The sequence below is a fragment of the Epinephelus moara genome, chromosome 13 (assembly GCF_006386435.1).
Source record: "Epinephelus moara isolate mb chromosome 13, YSFRI_EMoa_1.0, whole genome shotgun sequence".
In the NCBI taxonomy this organism is placed as follows: domain Eukaryota; kingdom Metazoa; phylum Chordata; class Actinopteri; order Perciformes; family Serranidae; genus Epinephelus; species Epinephelus moara.
In genome coordinates this window covers 16,890,237-16,911,905 of record NC_065518.1, presented here as the reverse complement: position 1 = coordinate 16,911,905, position 21,669 = coordinate 16,890,237, and the positions used below count along the sequence as shown (strand labels likewise).

Here is a 21,669-nt window from a genome sequence, read left to right as displayed (position 1 = left end):
TCAGTACCTGTATCTGTACTCAGAATGGGTGGGATTTTAACCAGACATGGGTGTGGTTTAAACACGAACTGGGTGGGACAGAACCAGAGGTGTTAATTTTAAACCTGAAACTGATCAGACGTTCCTATACATATTATTTATAGCAAAACTATTTACATAACAATCTCAGGATTGAGCTTCCGATCAGTTTTGATCACAAGAGTAAGAGATTGAACACAGCTACCCAAATGAGGATTTCCCTTCATCACCAGTAGAGATATTGGCACATTTTACTCAGCTGATACTTGTTCACGTAAAAAATACATCATCTGTATTGAATACTTGTTTCATTTGAGCACTCAGCTCAACCCTAGTAAATTAGTCAATTGACAGAAAAATCATCAGCAATTATTTTGATGATTAATTAATCATTGAAGTGTTTTTTAAGCAAAAATGCCCAAATGAGGAGCCTCCAGCTCTGAAGCTCCTTCAAGAGAATGCAGGTGCAAGAGATGGGATGGGTCGGTCAACACAGAGGTAGCCTTTCTGACCATGGTGTCTGTTGTGCAGAGTGGAGAGACTGAGCTGTGACACCCTTGTAATCTTAGAGTAAGTGTTCACAGCTCTCTGTAGCTTTGTCTTACTCCTTGCCTTAAAGGGGAACTACACCATTTTCAAGATTTGACATGTTATTCCACTGGTCTAAGACAGCCCAAAAATATTAGTTAACATGAACAACTCTCTTCCTGATCCAAAAACTAGAGTGCTAAAACTCACATTTGTGATGCCATCAAGTACAAAGTCTGGAGCTGCTCCACAGACAATGAACTGGGAAAGATGTTCTAGATGACACTGAGAGCACCCAGGGGAATGTCCCGAGTATATAGGTACATTGTCTGTTTCAGAACCAAGAACACTATAATTGACCCTTCGCTAAGTCTCGCCCCCGGACACAGACTTGCCAATCATAACATAGCATCGGGCCAGCTCAGACCAGGGTTCAACAACACAGCTGTGCTCCATTGACTCTAATGCAGTCATTTCAGATTTCCTTCATTTTCAGGCTGGTTTTATGGATTTGGAGCTATATGTTGTGCCTGGGGCACATTGTGTATTAATGATACTAGTTACGTGGAGAGGGTGGAAAAAGATATAAGCTTCTTCCCTGTTCCAAAACCAAAATCAAACTCTGAAAAGGTTTAGCAAAAAGTCAATAGAATAAATCTCATTTGGGTATTAGAAAGAATACAGATATTCTTAATTTGGGTGGTCATCCCCTTTAAGATTCTCAAGGCAACAGCAGGACAAAATGTGACATCAATATCATCAAAAGATCCAACACAGTTTAACTTGAGGTTGTTTTGTTGGCAGCTGTTTCAAAGGTCAAAAATGAACTGTAAAACTGTCAATGAAGTCTCAGTAGGGAGGAGAATTCCTAAGCCACTCTGGGCCAAGAATTTTCACCGGTAACAAATTGAGTTAAACTAAGTATTTGTTAATGTTACTGGTGTTTAGTTTCTAAGAAGGACAAGGAGAAAAAGTCTTGTGACACAATATGTGCTCTTAAAGTAGGAGACAAGTTAATTTAGCAGCGGAGGCAGAAGCAGAGAAGAGAAGGACAGAAGAGACCCGGAGTGAGAGGAGTCATCCAAACCACTTTCTCAACTTGCAGGACTTCAGACAGCCAAAGGACAAAGTGAAGACAGAATGGGAGGATTAGAAGAGAGTGGATGAGTGCAGACAGAGAAGTGAAGGTGACGGGGTCAGTGGAAAGAGAGTCAGCAGTGTGGAGGGGAGGAGAGGAAAGATGGACAGAGATACTGAGCTGTGATGATATGAGAAGACATTAGAGATGAGATGAATAAACATGTGCCACAGGCATGGCCAGGATAGTGACCTTCAGTGGATGAGGCACACGTTAAAGGGGACCTCGACAGATTTTACCATAAACTGTATAAAATAAGTAAACGTATAGCGTCCTCGTCTAAAAAGTAAAGCCAGTGCCCTGCATAAACCTGCATTCTTTGTAATGGCCAGCAGAGGGCGACTCCACAGCTATTGAAAATAAGTCTGACTGTATAGAAGCCTATGAGAAAATGACCCAATTTCTCACTTGATTTTTTCTACTTCAGAAAACATGTTTCTAACGTGTTTATGGTCTCAATTGCTAGTTTCATGTCCTCTCCAATAGAGCATGAGGTTTCATTCGTAAATCATTGACCCATTTAGTGAAAAATAGACAATAAAGCAGGGTATGCTTTAAGGCGTGGCCACTAACATGGCCAATGCATAGTTGCCATGTCCATGTGTCAGTGAGGGTCCAGTTTGGTCCACCTGATATAACTGTCATCATCCGCCCATGTCCATGAGGGTCAATAAATTTCTGATTTACTAAACAACAGCCTTGTACCTGAAAAACACTTAAATTTCAAATACATTCATGGCAAACCAATTTTTTGTCATCATGCAATAATACTAAAACGGCATTGTAGTAGCATTAAACTGCATCTTTTTGATAAGTTGCAATTCCGAGATGAGTTACCTCTGTGGGGTGGCTGGGCTCAGCCTTAGAGATAGGGTAAGGAGCTCGGACATCCAGGGAGAGCTCGGAGTAGAGCTGCTGCTCCTTCGCATTGAAAGGGGTCAGTTGAGGTGGTTTCGGGCATCTGATCAGGATGCCTCCTGGGCGCCTCCTGTTAGAGGTGTTCTAGGCATGTCCAACTGGTAGGAGCCCCCTGGGGCAGACTCAGAACACACTGGAGGGATTACATATCTCATCTGGTGTGGGAACGCCTTGGGGTCCCCCAGGAGAAGCTGAAAAACGTTGCTGGAGAGGGATGTCCGGGGTGCTTTGCTTGGCCTGCTGCTCCCAACCTGGCCCTGGATAAGTGAATGAAAATAAATGGATGGATGGGTGATAATTTTTAAAATAACATTTAAAAACCCTGTCTGCACAACTCCAAAGTCCCATTTGAGAGTCACTGGTTCAAAATATGTGCAGAATGTAGCTTCTGTTTACATCTCTTGACCAGAAGATGGCGCCAAGTCAACATACCTCTGTCAAAACTGCTTATGTCCTGTGTAGGAACAGACTATTATCAGTTCTTACCATACACAAAGCATTCAGGCAAACAGAGTTGTGTTGCACTGGATTAATGAGAAAACCATGTGACAACAACAGGCTTCCTTCGGCGTAAACAGTAGCGCTGATGTGAATTCAAGAAACAACTCTCAGAGACATGACAGCATAGGCTCAAGGCTGTGGTGACGAACATGACATGAGGTGTGTGTGTGCTCCATGTCATCATGTGAGTTGCTGCTGAAGTCAGCCAAGTAATTTGTTTACTCAGCTTTTGTATAGAATCCAGTCTATTTTTTGTCCATTTCTCCTGCCATAACCTCGTCTCTGCATTTAACCCCTGTTTTATCTCCTCCACCAAGTCCCCCAGTCTTCCTTTCTAGTTTGACTTCTGTCAGATCAGATAAAGGCATTCCACGTGTCATCTTTGCGTCCAATCTCACATTGTTCTCTCTCCGCATCTGATTTCTTCTCTCTGATGTACTTTGTCACTCCATACCTCGGGTGATTCCATGTCATTGTTGTTGTCTGCCATCATATTTTCTGTTGTCAGTCCAGGGCTCCTAATGATAACGTCACAAGCAAAAAGCTGACTGTACAAAACACTTGTAGCCAACACTCTGCTTTTCATTCTTTTGTATTGCCCACCCTTTTCCAATATGAGTTAGCCGTCACTTTGGAATTTGGAAAACCTCTCTGTTGGACCTGGACTTCTGCAGCTCTCAGCTGAATTGATCCTAACAGAATTGATCCTTCAGTTTAGGTCATATAGAGGCTGACATTGTCAGGGCAAAGAGTATATGCTGTGCCAATTATGATTAAATAGGCAAAAGATAACTTGCTGTCCAACCCAATTTCCAGTGACCTCCAGAGGTAAGTGAATGGATAGAAAACCCAATTAACATCAATTTGTGGAGAATGATGACAAATCGTATTTGAGGATCTTGAACTCGTCAATGACAGTCTGTTGTACCACCCCGTCAATATTCACATACCAGCTGATACAGCCCTTCCTCCCACCAATAACAGAAAACACTCTGTTAAAATGCTTTCAATTGGCAGTGCTATCCGATGATTGCTTTTATTGATACACTCATTGATTTTCCTCCATTCAATTACTCCTTCCGAGGTGAAAGATAACTCCATTACAGGACTTGAGACTTGTAAGAGGTCGCTCTGAATTAGGATGTGGACTTCCCACGCCAAAAAGCTATCAGGCTGATTAGGCTTGTAATTGTTTCCACTGCTTTGTGCTTGATTCTTCTGCTGATAGTTAGGAATACAATGCCAGCCAAAAGTCAAGCTAATAGCTCAGAGCAGTGGCCCTCCCTGATAGAAACAGTCAGTTAGCAACAAATGGAGATGGAAAGGAAAGGGAAGTGTCTATGTCCTTGAGATGAATAGTGGAGATAAAACTAAGATTCCTTCAGTTAGAGGTCATCAGCTGCAGAGAGAACAATGTCTTAATTGTATTTGCATGGCACTGAGGAGGTTTGGGGACATCCCACTGAATCTGTGCCATTTGCTTGTTGTAACTTGTCAAAATTAAACTTCATTTTTTATCTTTCATTTTTCAACACTGTATCTAACAGTGTCTAACCATTCAAAATGCATAATCTCTGGCCACTCTATTTATTTTTTCAATACATTTTCAATGGAAGATGGTTAATGTAAATAACAGGACTGAAATTATATATCCTCATGCAATGGTTCGTATGATATCCTACAAAAAACATAAAATGGTTTGTAGAATATCAAACAAACTGGCACCCTATGAATGAAGTTATGTACTTAACATAAATGAGTTAGGTTTAGGCAAGTAAAGTTTTATGTTCAGGTTTAGAAAAAGAAATATGGTGATGACATACCTTAAAATGACTCAAAGTTCACTTGGTTTCTTATGGCTCTGAACACCGGTCCCCTGGGGGATAGTCCTGTGTTGGAAAGTTCTTTGTTTTGTGACCCATCCACCACCCTAAGCACATTGGTCACATGATCGCAGCCTTCCTGATTATGTGGGTTACATGTGAATTACTACCCTGGAAATCCAGAGTTCTTGCGAGAGCACAATTTGAATTTGCTCAGCGAGTCACTCTGGCAATCAGTAATGATGCTCATTACCTATGCCCATGAAACCGAGCTGCACCAATCACATCGGTGTATCTGATATAGGCGGGCCAGAGGCGAGCTAAACAGATGACGATAGCACTGCAATGACGAAGTCCGGAATCAGTCAGTAAACATTGCAAGATGGCTATGGATGAACACCAGTTGTTTCAAACGGCTTTGGCTGCCTCAATGAACGAGTTAGACTTGGCTTTTTCTCTAAAAGAGGAACAGAAGACGGTGCTGGAGTCTTTCCTTTCCAAGAAGGACGTTTTTGCTGTTTTGCCAACCGCATACGGCAAGAGTCTAATCTACCAGTTAGCTCCGCTGGTAGCTAAGCGTATACGTCACCCTGTGTATTGTTCTGATTGGTCGTAGTGTTATCCAATAGTGATATTTACAAATGCATGCTTGGTGCCGCGCCTCAAGTTGGGCCATTTTCATTACTCATGGCCAGACCCTAACCCTTTCTAGATTTAGGGTCTGGATTTCCAGGCTAGTGAATTACGGGATCATGATTACATTGGTTATATAGCCTATGAATTGCGGTGCATTTGTTTTTTCGTAGGTATACGTCCAAACAGTGCATGAGAACATAGTATAGCATAGCACATAGCTAGCATTAGCTAATACGTGAAATGTAGTCACGTGACATCAATGCTCATAGCATGAGAGCACTTAGCACCGTCAAGTGGTTTACAAAAACTATGACTGAAAAAAACAACAACATAATAACGTCTAAGAAATAATTAACAGGACTGTATGCTGAGACAGATATTCTCAAGTCATACTGACATTATGATTAAAAATACATAAAATAGCACCAGTGTCACCCCCTACCCCTGGCGAAAATTATAGGGGGCTGCCATTACTGTCTTGAAGAGGCTGCGGCACGCTTGGGAGGGTAGTGGTATCTTGTGAAACTAGACAACCGAAGGCATCCATTGGTATCAACCATGTTGGGATAGCTTGTCATGATGGGAGCCAAATAATGCTCCAAAGTTCGGCAAAATTTTGGTAAGGGAACAACTGGCATGGTCATTTTCAAAGGGATCCTTGATTCTCACCTCAAGATATATGAATGAAAATGGGTTCTATGAGTCTAAACTTGAGAGAGGTTGTTCCCAGTAAATGTTTTGTTCCTTACAATTGATGTACACCTTCAAATTAAAGCTGAATATTTGTCTTTTCAAAGAAAAAGACAACCAGGCCATTTGAAGAACAGTGAATTCCTTAAGATGTACAGATACATAATACATTAAAACAGGATTGTTGTGGAACTCAAACTGTTAAGTGTACCAGGATTAGTCTATGCACATCAGATAATTAGTAATACAAACTGTACAATAAGAAACCAAAGTATATCAGTATCAGCCTATACACTTCAACAGAATTAACAACTTCCTGAAAGTTAGTTATGATGTTTGGTTTTGGTGCGCCACTGCAAGATTTTTTAAGTGCCCTATCTGGTCAAAAACCCTGAGGGTGCCACTAAATAGAAGGAAAGAATTTACTTGCGGTATTCCCATGGTCTTCAAGTGACTTGATGACGCTACTTCCTGTTGATTGTGTGACTTGCGTAAAGTCCCAGATTTTTAGGGGCAGGAATGTGTTAGGGTAGGACTGAGTGAAAACCTGGGACACAACTATAATGTGTATTTTAACCAACATAATATGAATCTCAATGAGAAAAATTGATGTTTTCTCTGAACTGGAAATGGAGTCAGACGGTAATAGGCCACAAAAAGGATACCAGTCATCCCTCCCTGCATTGTGAGGAACATTTGTGTATTCATGAGTTATCTGCTGAAGCTGTAGCAGTTGAGGAAAACTGCCCTGCTTTGTATGGTAACAAAATACTTTATCTTGTGTGGCAGTGATCAGAAACAAATGTTCTGAGCAAAGTGGTTCACAATGTTATTAAAGGCACACTCCAGCAAGTTACTGTAGTATCACACATATATAAAGTCAAGGGATTGGCGAGCAACAGGTTTAAAAAAGAATGGTCAAAATTGAAGCATCCTGACTTTGCTTTGACTTTTGTAGTTTATTCCATTGACATTGTTGTCTTTTGACTTCTGGTTGCTGTTCCTACAGTAAAAACAGAGCACAGCCCACCATAGATTTCTCAAAGTTAGGAACACACGCCCACATTTATGAGTAGGTCATACAGCCTGACATCACCAAATCCACCACAGATATCACATTATAAGACAATCTTCAGCACTTCCTTGTTGCTGACCATATGAGGTCAACAGTATGTGTCAAAAACCCCGGCTACCTACATTTTCCACAACGCAACTAGATAGCAACTTTCCATTAGGGCCTCAGTGCTTCTTAACTCCCCTCATCTTTCAAACTCCACACCCCAAGTTTGTGCACGGGTTGTTATATCATCAGGGTTATTTTCTGTGGCTTTATAAAGCCTCCAGCAGAACAACAGATGACATTACACAGCTGTTTTTACAGGCTCTCCATGATGAGTAAACTGACCTTTATGTGTAAAATTCATGGAGTGCCCCTTAAAAGCAACTTGAGGAATTGATAGCAGAAAGCATAAAAGCTCCTGATTTGAATCCAAAGCCTGATGGAGGAAGATGAAACGAACTGCTGGTGTCTGGTGAGCCTCAAACTCCGTCTAAAGACAACAAAGTGGTAAATATACAGTATGTGATGTCTGAAATCTCTGATCTCTGACCTTTTTATAAAGCCCTGAATCATAGCCAACTCTTTGTGCAGCCAGAGGGAACTGGAAGGAACCAGAAACTTTACAATGAACCTCTGTGCAAAAAAGATGAAGGTTATGGACGTGTTTAACAACACATTTCTCACATGCTCTGCTGCACGGTGCGTGAACGACAAAGTCATCATTTTGTCACTAGATAATCTTCCACATATCCACGATGACAGACAGACAAAGATGAAGGAAAAAGGTCATAACACTGGAAAATATGTGGCTGCAGAATAATAGACTGTGGCTGGGCAGTGTTTTCACATAGTAGGAGAACAGGTATTTCCCACGCAGTTGAGACGTCACTGGCATTCAGCTGCAGATATAAAGGGTGACATATAGAGTCAGTGATGCAGTGGGTGTGCCACTGACTAGAGGATGCAGTTTTCAACATATGTTCATTTATAAAGCTTTGATAGAGATGCTTCCACCCTATATTTCATCCCTTTTAACTCTGAGCTCACATAATCTTGGTACTCCTTCACAGAATGGGTTGTTGCTTCATGTTCCTTTAATCAGAACTGAACTAGGAGGAATGTCATTCTCTTATAGTGCTCCTTATATCTGCAAAACACCTTAAACTCTGACACTCTGACACCATACCGTACATATTTCTCAGCTGGTATATATACCTGCGGTATCCCTCCTTCAAACACTGCGGATGAAACGGCCTGTCACTGAAGGAGCTGCCCAGTGTTGTCCAAGTGTCCTACATGGGGTGGGACATGCTGTCCATAGGGGATGATAGCTTGGCTATCATTCTCCTTTCTTCCACCACCTCCTCGAGGTTGAGGGAGCATCCTAGGACAGAGCTGGCCGTCTTTATCAGTCTGTTTAGTCTCCTCATGTCAGTTGTCGCTGCATCTTCAAATGTCTAAATTTCTGGCAAACAGTCCAAAACCCAAATAAATTGAGCTCATAATGATATAAAACGGAGAAAAACAGCTAATATTAATAACTGAGACGCAACAAGGGATTTTTTGGGGTGCATTTTTGCTTCAGTGTATCTATCTATCTATCTATCTATCTATGCAAAGAGTTGTGAATTTGCACAGTGGAGAATGGAGTTATTTTTTCCCTTTACTAACAATGTCAATAAGGACAATTGCATGCATTTGCAATGGCATGCATGACTCTCTCTCTCTGTCTCTCTCTCTCTGTCTCTCTCTCTCTCTCTCTCTCTCTGTCTCTCTCTCTCTCTCTCTCTCTCACACACACACACACACCCCTCCTTGCCTTCCACCAGCCCGTTTGTCTTCCTCTCTTCTCTGCTCACACAATCACGCTCGCTCCCTCTCCAGCTCCACCAGTCCCCAGCATAAAAAAGTCAATTTAACACTTAAATCAGTCAAAACTTCACTTCCTTCAAACTTTTCCTACATTTTCACGCGTGACCATCTACATCGTGGTTTTTGCTGCTATTCGGCGATGAAGATTTCCTCCTCTTCACAGAAGTACGGTATCTTTCCGGTTGATTTGAGACCGTTGGTGCAGCTTTGAGACGGAGCGGAGCGGTGCCAAATGTGCGCGTGGAAAGGTGAGGATGCTACGAGAGGTTGGCAAATATGTTTTCTCTGTTACCTGTGAAAGTATGTTTAAGGGAAAAAAAGACTAGACGAATGTGGGGGAAAGGTAAAGTACTAAAAAAAAAATAGCAAGAGATTTATCTTTCTGTTTTCCAGGTCAGTTAGGGTTAATTTTGACAAACAGTAAACCGAAGTTCAAGCTAGGTTAGCTAAAGTTAACATTAACCGTTACCCGCCTACAGTTAAAGTTTGTCAGTTAAATCAAGTATTTTACGAGCTTTTTAAGTTAACAGTTACTGCAGAGTGACAAATGTACTCGATAATTATTGGCAGTCATTAATAAGTATTATGAAAACATATTTTTGTCGAGTTTGTAACGAAATAACAACCTTTTCAGCAAACGTTTAGGGTCTTGCCCTTAAAGTAAGCTTACATTTATGTTAGCCATTAATGTTAGCTTAACGTTGCTAGCATTCAAATTGATATTTAAGGTGTTCAGAGCAACTTGCTAACATTATTTTCTCTTTTTCTCTTTAATTAAAAAATATATATTAATACTTAAGTTGTTTGGGTTATTAAATGTCAGAAAAAAGTAAAAGACATCACAATTTCCTTGAACCCATCTCAAATATATTAGCCTAGCTGTAAGTTAGCTTGTTTTCAATTATATTTAATTAGCTATCTAAGTTAACTATTTTACACAACAGAGAAAACATAAGAATGATTGCCTTATTTTCCTGAAGTTACTACCTATCAATAAATCTATTATCAATTTTCAGTTATCAATTATTATCTATTATCAATTGTTTGCAGTGAATTTTCTGTCCAGTGGTTTAGTCCACTATTCATTGCAGTAGCCATTTGTATATCCACTGATGTATTCATATGTACAAGCAGCTTTGGATTTATATTTTCCGTGTTTTTTTCACGAGTAAACGAGGAAGAAATGAAAAGTGATCAGCATAACATCCGAGCTTAAACTTTGACCATGTTAATTGTCATGTTCAAATTTTCTTTTACAATTAAATGTATGTTAGATTTCAAACTAGAGACTGGGTGAAAGTGTTAGCAGCTACAACATGAACAGAAACATTTACATACATGCGCTTTTCAAAATCATGACGTTAACTAACAGTTCTTTTGTCCAGTATAAAAACTGTGAGGATTTTGATTTATGGTGTCATCTCTGTTCACTTTGCAGGCACATGGGGTTTGAAGTACCTCTGAATTCTGGCCGGGGAAACAAGGAGGAGTGGAGGGATACAACAAAAAGAGGTAATTATAATGGTTTAAGTTCATTAGACCCTTTGCTACAAGGACATTATAATTCAAAACATGTAGTTATTTTTACACAAGTGCTATTAGTTTTAGTAGTTGAGAAGGAGGAGGAGTAACAGAACCATAAGATAGACAGAGATTGATAACTTTATTGTCCACCTCTGTGGAAATTTGTCTTTGGTTTTTCTCAAAACATCAAAGGCACATACAGACACACAACACAATACACCATTAAAAATGTACAATTTAACAATATACATGATACAGTAGTGCAAATAACAAGGTGGGAGCAACATCTTATAAAAATAGTAGTGTTCCCCGATACGTTCTGTGTTGATTACCTGTATGGCACAGGGAATAGAGGACTTCTTGTTGCATCTGGTTCTCGGGACCCTAAATTGACACCCAGACGGGAGCAGCTCAAACTCCGAGTTTAATGGACGTGAAGCATTGGCAATGATATGATTGGCCTTCCTGCGTACAGCACTGTCAGACATATTGCCGAGTTGTTTCTGTGACTTGCCAGTCACCTTCCCTGCAATGTTAACAATCTTGGAGAGCTTGTTTTTGGTCTTTGCACTCAGGGTGCTGTACCATGCTGTAATGTTAGATGATAAAAGGCTTTCAACCAGGCTTCTGTATGCTATTTCAAGTATGCATACATACACAATGCATAAGGGTCAGTCGTAGTATGTTTAAAACATATGCTAATTTGTAGCCTACTCAGTTTTTAACCTATAAATGGTACATGATAAGAAGATTACTTGTGTAAGATAACCTCTAGACACCTGGGATCTGTGAATTTTGCAGAGGAGGCACACTACTGTCAATGGATTGACATTACTCTCATAGTAAAATAGCATATGGTGAAGTAATTGAAAACACTCTTTTAAATTCACGACCTTACTCTCGGTTTAAGAGCAAAATAACAAAATGAGATTCTATTGTACAAGGCACTAATTCCCCTGTAATACTGGTTTGTTTCTGTCTCTTTTTAGCTGGATGATTGATTTTTTTATGCAAGCTAGTGAACTTGCATTGACTTCTTTTTCATGACAAAGTAGCTCTCTACACTAGAGGCTTCTTCTGTGTGTGTGGTTTGACATCTTTGAGTAGATGGCTCACAAAGTGACAACAGAGTACCCAGTGGGCTCCATGTCTGGATACACAGTGATGGGTGATGAGTTGGGATAATTACACTTCGAGTCCTTCATTGTCGCATTTCCTCGAGTCAGGACAGAGCATTGGTTTATTTTAGTAAGTGTACTGATTAGTATGTAGTGTGGTAATGAAGGCGTTGAAATAAAAGAAATTTATCTGCTTATCATGGTCTAGTTATTGCCCCTGATAACCTGTCGCGACAGCAGGGCTGGTATTGTTTTCATCTTGCGAACCTGTTTGTGTGAGTGTCACCGTGGCAAAATGTGGCCTCAGTGACACCTTACGTATACCACAGAAGTGGTTTTGAGTACTTTGGCAGGTGTTCATGTGTCTGTCGTCTGTTCGTATGTCTCTCTGTGGACAGATTTTGTCACCTGATAGCAACACAACTGCACATACTGCAGTCACAAAACTTGACAGGTGTGTAGCTTAGATTGCAGTGAAGATTGAATTGGAAGATGGGTGGGGTCCAAGCAAGGGTGCAGGAAGTAGGGAAGGGGCCGTTTACACTGTGTTGCCACCTTATTTTGAAAGGGGGGTTTAGTCATATGTTTACACTGGGCTGCTTCCATGCATTTATAGGTCAGAGTTTGAAGGCGCGAGTGATGGTTGGCTTGATGCAGATACATTAGACGCTACATCTGGATCACCAGAAAGACACACAAGGAGTAAAAGACTGCGGTTAAGCATTTCTGTGATCAAACCTGCCGACACTAAAGTTGGAGACAGACACAGGCAGACTAGAGTGAAGTCTCGGTGACAACAAACTGTCTTCTCTCAGTGTAAGCGACCATGCCGGTGATGTGGAGGAGCTGAGCCCTGCACTCCATGAAACACACATAGAGCAGAGAACAGCGTACCTGTAATTGATATAAAAATATAGCAGCATAGTTTTTCTCTGCTCATTTGGCTATAAATAAATTGCATCTGCATTTTGGCAAATTTCACAATTTTTTTCTTATTTTTCTTACCAAATTCCACCATTTTGTTTGTGTTTTCCATATCGCAGAAATCGTAGGGCTGTAGTGAACTCGTAGCAAAGTTATACTTGGCCATGCACTGATTTATGTGTAGGAAGTCTAGTCAAAGGGCAACACACAGACTTGGTGTATGATGCACATCTAGGTGCTTTTTCCTGTTAGTTCTCTCGTTCATAGTATGCCTCTAATCAAGGAAAAAAACACCCCCAAAATATACCTATATAAAAAAGGAAGTACATTGTCAGCAAACTTCAAACTTTTTACAGTTGCCTTTTAAGTTAATAGGGGGTGAGTGTTTCACACTCAGGAGATAGGTTTTAGGTAAAACATCACTTTAATAGCTTTAAAGGAAACCACAAACCTTCACGTTCACAGCTAGACGCCTTTGTAGCAGGCAGGCTGCTCTTTAAAGTTACACTCCTCAAATATTTCTTTTACTGGCACTGTAGGAAACTGGAGGCTGTAGGTCTGGGGCTGCGAGACATCTGGAGAAAATGCATTGTATCACCTCACCGCATTCGATGTGGCACTGCTCGCAACTTGGGGTGTGGATTTGTTGCTACAATTTGAGACAAGGCAGGTTTTGCAAAGAATGAATGGACTTAATGTGTAGTTTTGCAGAGAGGCATATCAGTGGGGTTCATTTTCTGGTCGACTTAACACCGCGCTTGGTGGCTTCACATAGATACTTGCCAGAAAAAGTGTAAACAGCAGGCTCTGGTTTGATGCATGCATGTTTAACAAGAGAGGATGGTGTGTTTATCGCAAAAATCTGGCACCCAAAGCTGAGAGGTAATCATTTATACACGTGGTCATCTTATTATTCCATTTGTGTCTGTGTTTGGAGGGTTAGGCGTCTCATAGGATTGTTATGACCTAAAATCCCTGATTTTATTGCTCATAATTAAATGTGCTTTCCTTTCCATTGTTGTGCAGTGGCATGATTCTCTTTGCTGATGAGTTGAGCTGAGAATGAGCAGCGTGAAGGCTTGTTCCCAGCTTCTCGCCATAAACGAGACTTGTGTTTGGGTGGTGATAATTTTGCTACCGGGCCTCCAAATAGTACGTTACACAACGTGGCCAGATGTGCAGTTTTAGAGGGCATCTTAATGAGACAGTCAGGATTTTTTTTCTTTACACAGTGTGAGACATGAGGAAGCATGTTAACAGCAGCTGGACCTGGTCTCTAGGAGTTTCTTTGTCGTTTTTTTTTTTTTGTGTGTGTGTCACACTGACTCAATCTGACAGTGTGTCAGTATGCCTATTATAAATGAAGTGTCAGTGAGTGACATTTTCAGTGGCATGGCATTAATAAAAATGTGGGAGCCCTGTATGCACTTCATTTGATCAAGGGTTGCCAGAGTTTTGCATACGGAAAAATAAAGTCACCTGAAAAACAACATTTGAATATAAATAATTATGAATTTGTAGTAAGTAGGACACATTAGTTGCCTGATACGGGACACTCAGTCAGCTCAAACTCAGTGGACTGGACAGATTCAAAGGTCTGGACCCAGGCAAGAAAATTAGGGCAGCAACTAACAATTATTTTTATTATTAAATTTTGTTTTGTTTACTCACGTAGATGTTTAGTTTAAAGGAAAACATTTAAATGTCTTGACAGGGGTCAGCTTTAATATTTTTTTTCAATTGCCTGTTGAGGCAAGTGGGTCAAATATCGATTTGCCCTAAGTCTATTTTTACTTGCTCCTATATTGCCCCTATATTTACATTTATTCCTCCTTGCTCTTGAATTTGTGGCAGACTTTGCTATACATAGGTGGAGCTTTGCCCAAATCCTCTAACACAACCCAACTAAATTCCTGTTTCCCAGATAATTGAGATGCTTGCTTGCACTTCAGCTTGTAAACTATGTCTGAACCCTCCATCAGTTTCTCGCAAGTGCCCAGTCATTACTGCACATGTGCATTTCTCAACAGATGCAAGGATGAAGCCAGATGTCTCACTCCATAGCTTCATCTCTGATCAGCTCCGGAAAAAACAATGTATTTTATGTTGTTGTTTTTTTAACCACTTGCCCTATGGGACAATTAAGTTGCTAGATATAGCTACTATAGGCTACTAGCCCAGTGTAGCATTTAACTTGCCCTAGGCAATCCTTATTGTGGCGCTCTACTTGTTTTGTCAGACCAACAGTCTGTATCAACGATGTATTTAATTTACAGTGAAATGAATTTACTGAGAAAATCAGTAAATCCTCACATTTGAAAAGCTGGAACCAGTAAATGTTTCTTTTATGGAAATAGCCAGAGGGCCTCATTTGGCTTCAAAACTGCAAGGTGATTGAAAAAATAACTTTATGATTTAAACCCCAAACACTGAAACAAGCTCCTTTTTTTATTTTGCCGAACAGTATGATAACATAATTGACTTCATACAAGGACAGCCCCAGAACAACCTGAAGGCTATTCCTCTATCACCGGACCTTGTTTGCCTTGGTCTCTGTCCCCTGTTGGTAGATGGATGTCAAGTGCATGTTAGTACAAGCAGACGTGCAGGAGCCACAGTTGGAGTATATACTATCCCAGGAAACCTTCTGAACTCGTACACACACACACACACACACACACACACACACACACACACACACACAGAAGTCTGAACCTTTTAGATTTCCTCTTACATGAGTGACTCGTGGAGATGTCTGCTGCGTACGCTTTGGACAGATGGATGTCTGCAGGTTAAACAGAGATTTTTCAGGGTTAGGTACAGTATGAGGTGGTCTAGTTCAGTAAAGGTTCATAAAGGATTTTATCATCTGAATTCAAATGAGAGAGGACAATACTTTACACACTCATTTCAATCATACAGACTGATTTCAGTCTTTGTTTCTCATCTGTTCAGACGTGTGTGCTGCTTCATCTCTTTTGGCACCAGGTCCTTTCCTCTGTTTTGTTTCCCACTGCATATAGTATCCCCTCAGCGTAGATGGGTTTCTCCGCTGATCGCCATAGGAACACAGCATGTAACAGCCATGACATAATCTTTAACGCCACACTCACTGAATCATCAGGAACCAAACAGAGGAACATCTGCACTTTGTCAATTGTATAGTGTAGTGTACAGTGCAGTTTTGCAGGCAGACATTTTTTTAAAATTTGAGTAAATAGAAAAATTGCAGTCGCTATTGATGGTCGCTTGGCTATTTAAAAATAATGGGTGTGTGAAGGATGTCACATGTCGTGCTAGCTCACTGACCAATCAGTGGTCTGCAGTGTTTTAACTCAAGCTCTAAGTATCAGCTCAGCACGCTTGGAACGTCAACCGAGGTGATACCAAAAAGTGCATGGTACTATTTATAACTTTTGCCAATGGAAAACCATGAGTCTTGAAAAATGAAGATCCTGCACTGCTCTTCTTTAGTATCACAATTTATTGGTCATACTAATTTTTTAAGCAACAGAGTATTTTACACAGTTTATTTTTCACATTGATCTGTAAAAGATAGTGCTCCATCCATGTGTACCATCTGTGACATTATATTCCACATATAAAGCCTAAAAAGGAAAAGAAGGAACAAATCAGACACCCCACAAAGTTAGGTCTATTCTCAAAATTATTTACAGAAAATTCTGATCTTATGAAAGAGCACATAAGCCTTGCAGCTTTCATAAATCATTCAAAATTGTTCAACATTGTATAATCGTGTATGAGTGTACCATAAGTGGGTCCATAAGATCCAGGATCCCTCATAGCACAACATGCCATGGTATCTCATTATTTAATCCTTTGGGGTATAGAGTTTGCAGATGAAATATCCAGTACACTTCTTTTCTGTTGAGTATTTCTTCAATGTTACCACCTCCCTCTGGCAGAGTAACTTTTTCACTGTCCTGGAAACTAAATAATGAGATGCGATGTTTGAAGTCTTTGAAATGTACTGCGACTAAACCAAACCTGTATTTAAAGCTAGTGTTTGTCATTATGAACATGCTGTTTTTTGTCTGTATTATATGTGAAAAAACAATGTATTTGAAAGTGAAAACAAACAAAACAGCTTTGTTGTACCCCCTATTCAAATACTTACAATGTCTCATAATAATGTCTTATATTACTGTGCTAGTGCCATTATGGATAATCAGTGAATGGCTTTACTCCTGTTTTTGTTCTGTGAATTCATGTCACGTTCATTAGGGATAAATGGGGATTACAGTTAAAGTTAATTTACATTCCACAGCTGACAGAAACCCGATTGTAAAGGTCTTACATCTTTAGTTTAATGAAGCAATAACCCAATAAACCACAGAAGTTTTTTAGAAAGCGTTTGAAATACTAACACATTTACTGTAATGTATTAACCCCCGTATATCCTGGGGACCACTACCACTCATCATGTGGAGTACTTCCTCCATTATCATGAATAATCATTGTCATTCAGTATTGTTATTGGATACTTGTTGCAAACAGTACTTGATATTAATGATACTGTAATACTTTTCAGTATTTCATAAGTTGTTTTCAAGCACACACACACACACACACACACACACACACACACCGAAAAGCTTTTATTTCTCAAACCAGATGAGAAAGTTTTTAGTCTATGGAACATCTGGATGGATACTGTAGTAACAACCTCATGTAAAATGACTATCAGGGCAGTTGAGTTAACAATAGCAATTATGGTTAGACATTCCACCGTTGTCATTACTCTTCCCTTTGTGTACCAATGCCAAGGGTTTGTTTAGACATGAACTTTGGGGCACAGCTATTAAAGGAATCGAGGATAAACGTGTTGTTATTGTGGGAGAAATGTACTATTTGATAACCATGTAAGAAAGACAAAGTGTTTGCAGCTAAAATACTTTGTGTGCGGTGTTGCTATTTGTAGAATTAAAACTTGTCTATTTATTCTGTGCGTGGGGGAAAGAGAGACAAATTGAGACACACACACAAAAAGACAAGTTAATAAATAGTCTTTTGTTTCTCTCTTCACATGAGACATAGTTAGTTAAGGTTTATCAATCTAGATTGTTTTGGTGTTAGTTGCAGAGTGTTGGAGATATCGGCCGTAGAGATATCTGGCTCTTGTCAAATATTATGTAACAAGATGGCACTACAGGTGAGAGGAAAATACGTATTTTTGATTCTGGGGTGAACTGTCCTTTAAGACAGTAGGAGTGCAGGAAGCTGTCTTGGCAGATATCTTGTTTGTCTTTTAACAGAAAAAATATTTAGGTCTAAATGAATTGTTAGTAATAATGCGGATACTTCAGTTGTAGTGTTGTCTACATGGTACTGAGGTTAATCATTTCTTTTCTCTCCACAGGGGAGTAACAGGAGGTGAATGTTGCCTCTCACTGTCTTTTCCCTGCCACTACCATGAGTTGGAGTTTCTTGACTCGCCTGCTGGAAGAAATCCACAACCATTCTACGTTCGTGGGCAAGATCTGGCTCACCGTCCTCATCGTTTTCCGCATCGTGCTGACAGCCGTCGGAGGGGAGTCCATCTACTACGATGAGCAGAGCAAGTTTGTCTGCAACTCAGGCCAGCCAGGCTGTGAGAACGTCTGCTACGACGCCTTCGCTCCGCTCTCGCACGTCCGCTTCTGGGTTTTCCAGATCATCCTGGTGGCCACGCCCTCGCTCATGTACCTGGGGTACGCTGTCAACAAAATAGCTCGGGCAGAAGAGCAGGCAGAGGGCGGGGGAGTGAGTAGATTTTCGCGGAGGAAACCCAAGAAGCCCTATCTTGCAGGCAGAAAGCAGCACAGGGGCATAGAAGAGGCTGAGGACGACCAAGAGGAAGACCCAATGATCTATGAGATGGCCGAGGTAGAGAGTGATGGTGGTGGAGCAGCGAAAGGAAGCAGTGGTGATGAAAAAGCAAAGGGCAAAGTGCGTCATGATGGGCGCCAGCGTATCAAAGAGGATGGACTGATGCGTATTTACGTCTTTCAGCTCTTGATCCGCTCTGTGCTGGAGGTGGCGTTCTTATGTGGACAGTACGCCCTGTATGGATTTGCTGTGCCTGCCACCTACGTGTGCTCAGACCTGCCCTGCCCTCACAGTGTGGACTGCTTTGTGTCACGGCCCACGGAGAAAACGATCTTCCTCCTCATTATGTACACAGTCTCCGTGCTCTGTCTGGCTCTCAATATATGGGAGATGCTCCACCTGGGCATAGGCACCATCTGTGAGATCGTCCGCTCCCGCCGGGTGCAGCTCCCTGACGAGGAGCTGTATGGGCTCACACGGGCACAAGGAGCTCTTAATGAGGGGGGATTGAACGGAGAGGATTACAGCAGCTACCCTTTTTCTTGGAGCGCACCATCAGCTCCACCTGGGTACAACATCGCCATCAAGCCTCTCCTGGTATCTACAGGACACCACGACCAGCCACTACCCATCACCGATCTCACTAATGCTAAGATGGCATGCCGGCAGAACCACGTGAACATTGTCCAAGAGGAGCGTCAGCAGTACACCAGTAATGATGAAAACCAGTGCAGAGCAGGGATGGGAGATGCCTCCAGAGGTGTTCACAAGGACATCCGACAGCCTCAGAACAAGCTGGAGGCAGACAACCCGGCCTACAGCCAGCCACAGAGCCACAGTAACAACCACAGCAAGCCTCACCGCGAACGTAAACACCGGCAGGCCTCCAAACACACCTCGAGCAAGACGGAGGCAGACAGAGGCAGCAGCACCAGTAGTAGCAGCAAATACGGAGTCATAAAAGGTTCTGAGTGGATCTGAAATACAGACTGAGACTTGTGTTTTTGTTATTCTTAAACAATGCAAAGCCTTCTCAGACCGACAGTATTTACATTTGTGTGTCCACGTACTGCGTATAAACAAAAGACACAGCAAGCAGTTTACATTCTTTTCAATAGTATTCACACCATTACAATAGTGAGGTGATTAAAAGTGATTATTAGTATCAGAATCTGTCTTGTACCAGTCCACTGATAGCTCTGTTCTATGAGGACAAATTATTAAGTAGGGGATATATCCATGTATAATAGGGAAGCACCGATTAATCAGCTGAACATCAGTGTCAGTCGATATTCGCCTTGTTGACCGCCAGCAGCTTATTGACAAATAAGATGCATTCACAGGTGAAAGTGCTCAGTGATTTTCAGTTTTGTCACATTAATTTTGCACAGGCTAAACAACAGAGCTCGAGACCAACAGTGTCCTGTTATTCAGGGATGCCTTTGGGACGAAAGGACACAATAAACTCATATTGATGTGTCTGTGTCAGGGGATGCACCTTATTGTTTCCCTGATAAGCAACAAATTTGTTTCGACATCGGCAGGAGGAGAGCTAGTTAATGTTAGCTGTTAGCAGCAGGTAGTCTGAACTAACAGCTTTCGGAGGCTGCTTTGAGTTACATTATGATGCGTTCATAGTCTGTTCAGTCAAAATGAGTAAACGTCATCATGGTGAGTTTATACGTAGTTTTATAAAATATATTTTTGGCCGAGAAACTTGAATAAATACAGAAGGAGAAATTTGTTGATGTCCTTACAGCAAAATATCAAAGATATTTGAGAGGGAATTATATTTCGTAAAAAGGCTTTTGAAGCAGTATTTTAAAAAGTGTTTCTTATGTGAAAGGTTAGATTAAAGGTTGTTTCAAAGATGTGTATGATTGAGTTTGTGCTCGTTCAAAGATAGGGTAATGAAGGACTTTAAAACAGTTCAATTATTTTTTTATGATGATAATTTCTTTGTTTCCATATCCTCAAAAACAACAAAAACATTGGCAACGGCACTATCAGCCAAATTGTTTTTCTAAACATCATCAGTATCGGTCCAGAATTTCACAACTGGTGCATCCCTAATAGATAGTATAAAACATTTGGCATGAATAGCATCAGGGAAATACTGAAAAATGCTCATGCCCTTGTTATGATGAGCTCATGCTTTAGACTAATGTTTAACTTTACAGAGTCAGTATAATGATTAGAGTATATTTTCAGTTTTCAGGTTCAGACTCAACAGTACAAGATAGATTCTGCTGCAAACATGTAAGTGAAAACACCACTGAAGATAATGTCAAGGAGATGGGAAATGATGTTGCCGCCCACGTCTGTGACAGAGCTGGATAAATGTTAGTTGCCACTTTATACTACAACAATAATCATTTCTTAATTATTTGTCAAACATTAAATTACAGTGGAGTAAAAGTATCAAATGGCTTTGTTAATTGGCTGTTGGAGCTTTTGATGTCAGGCCTCCACGCTGTAACCTAAGGTGCCTTACTTTAACAGTCAAAGTGCTGCGTCCTGTCGACTCTGCATCACGTCACTATGGACTGAAACAGAAGCTAAGTCCTGCTGTCTGTGTGACTAGTTTCATTACAAACCAGGGGTTAAGCTTTGAACAATGGTGTTGTTTAAGTATGCAAATTTGTATTGTTTTCATCAAACCAGGTCTGAGGTGGATTGGTTGTTTTATCCAGCCATACAGATAAATGAGGGTGTGTTTTCAGTCTGATTTCACAGTGTCTCTGTATTTTTGGGGGAGAAAAAAGTTTGCTAATGTTTTGACAGATTTTAAAATGTGTCTGTCAGTACAAGTGTTTGGCCAAGTTCAAGACCCTACCCGTTTTTCAAACTGTTGTCAGTGTCTTATTCTCTAGCTGTTACAATTTAAACATTATTTTCTTTGAAGTTTATGCTATCAAGATTTTCTGCACTATTAGTCCATTAGTTTGTGTTATTTACATGACAAAACAAAGCCAGTGCATTCAGCCTGTTGTGTTGTTTTCCCCCAGGCCTAGTATAAAGAATTCATTGTCAGTAATACATACTTTTATTTTCAGATTTTCAAATTGAAATGTCATTATAAGGCTAGTC

The 21,669-nt window shown here is 40.7% G+C and overlaps 1 protein-coding gene across 2 annotated transcripts in view; it reads left to right on the top strand.

The window, feature by feature from the left end:
* Positions 1-21,669, top strand: part of LOC126399515 (gap junction gamma-1 protein-like) — a 27,666-nt gene extending 5,997 nt beyond the window's left edge. The window contains exons 1-3 of one of the 2 annotated variants that reach the window (XM_050059531.1): positions 9,180-9,432; positions 10,623-10,696; positions 18,131-21,669. In XM_050059531.1, coding sequence (XP_049915488.1) covers positions 18,184-19,560 — 1,377 coding nt within the window. In that variant the 5' untranslated portion in view covers positions 9,180-9,432; positions 10,623-10,696; positions 18,131-18,183 and the 3' untranslated portion in view covers positions 19,561-21,669. Of the gene's footprint in view, positions 1-9,179; positions 9,433-10,622; positions 10,697-18,130 lie in introns of those variants that run through there. The other variant, XM_050059532.1, reaches the window with a different exon arrangement.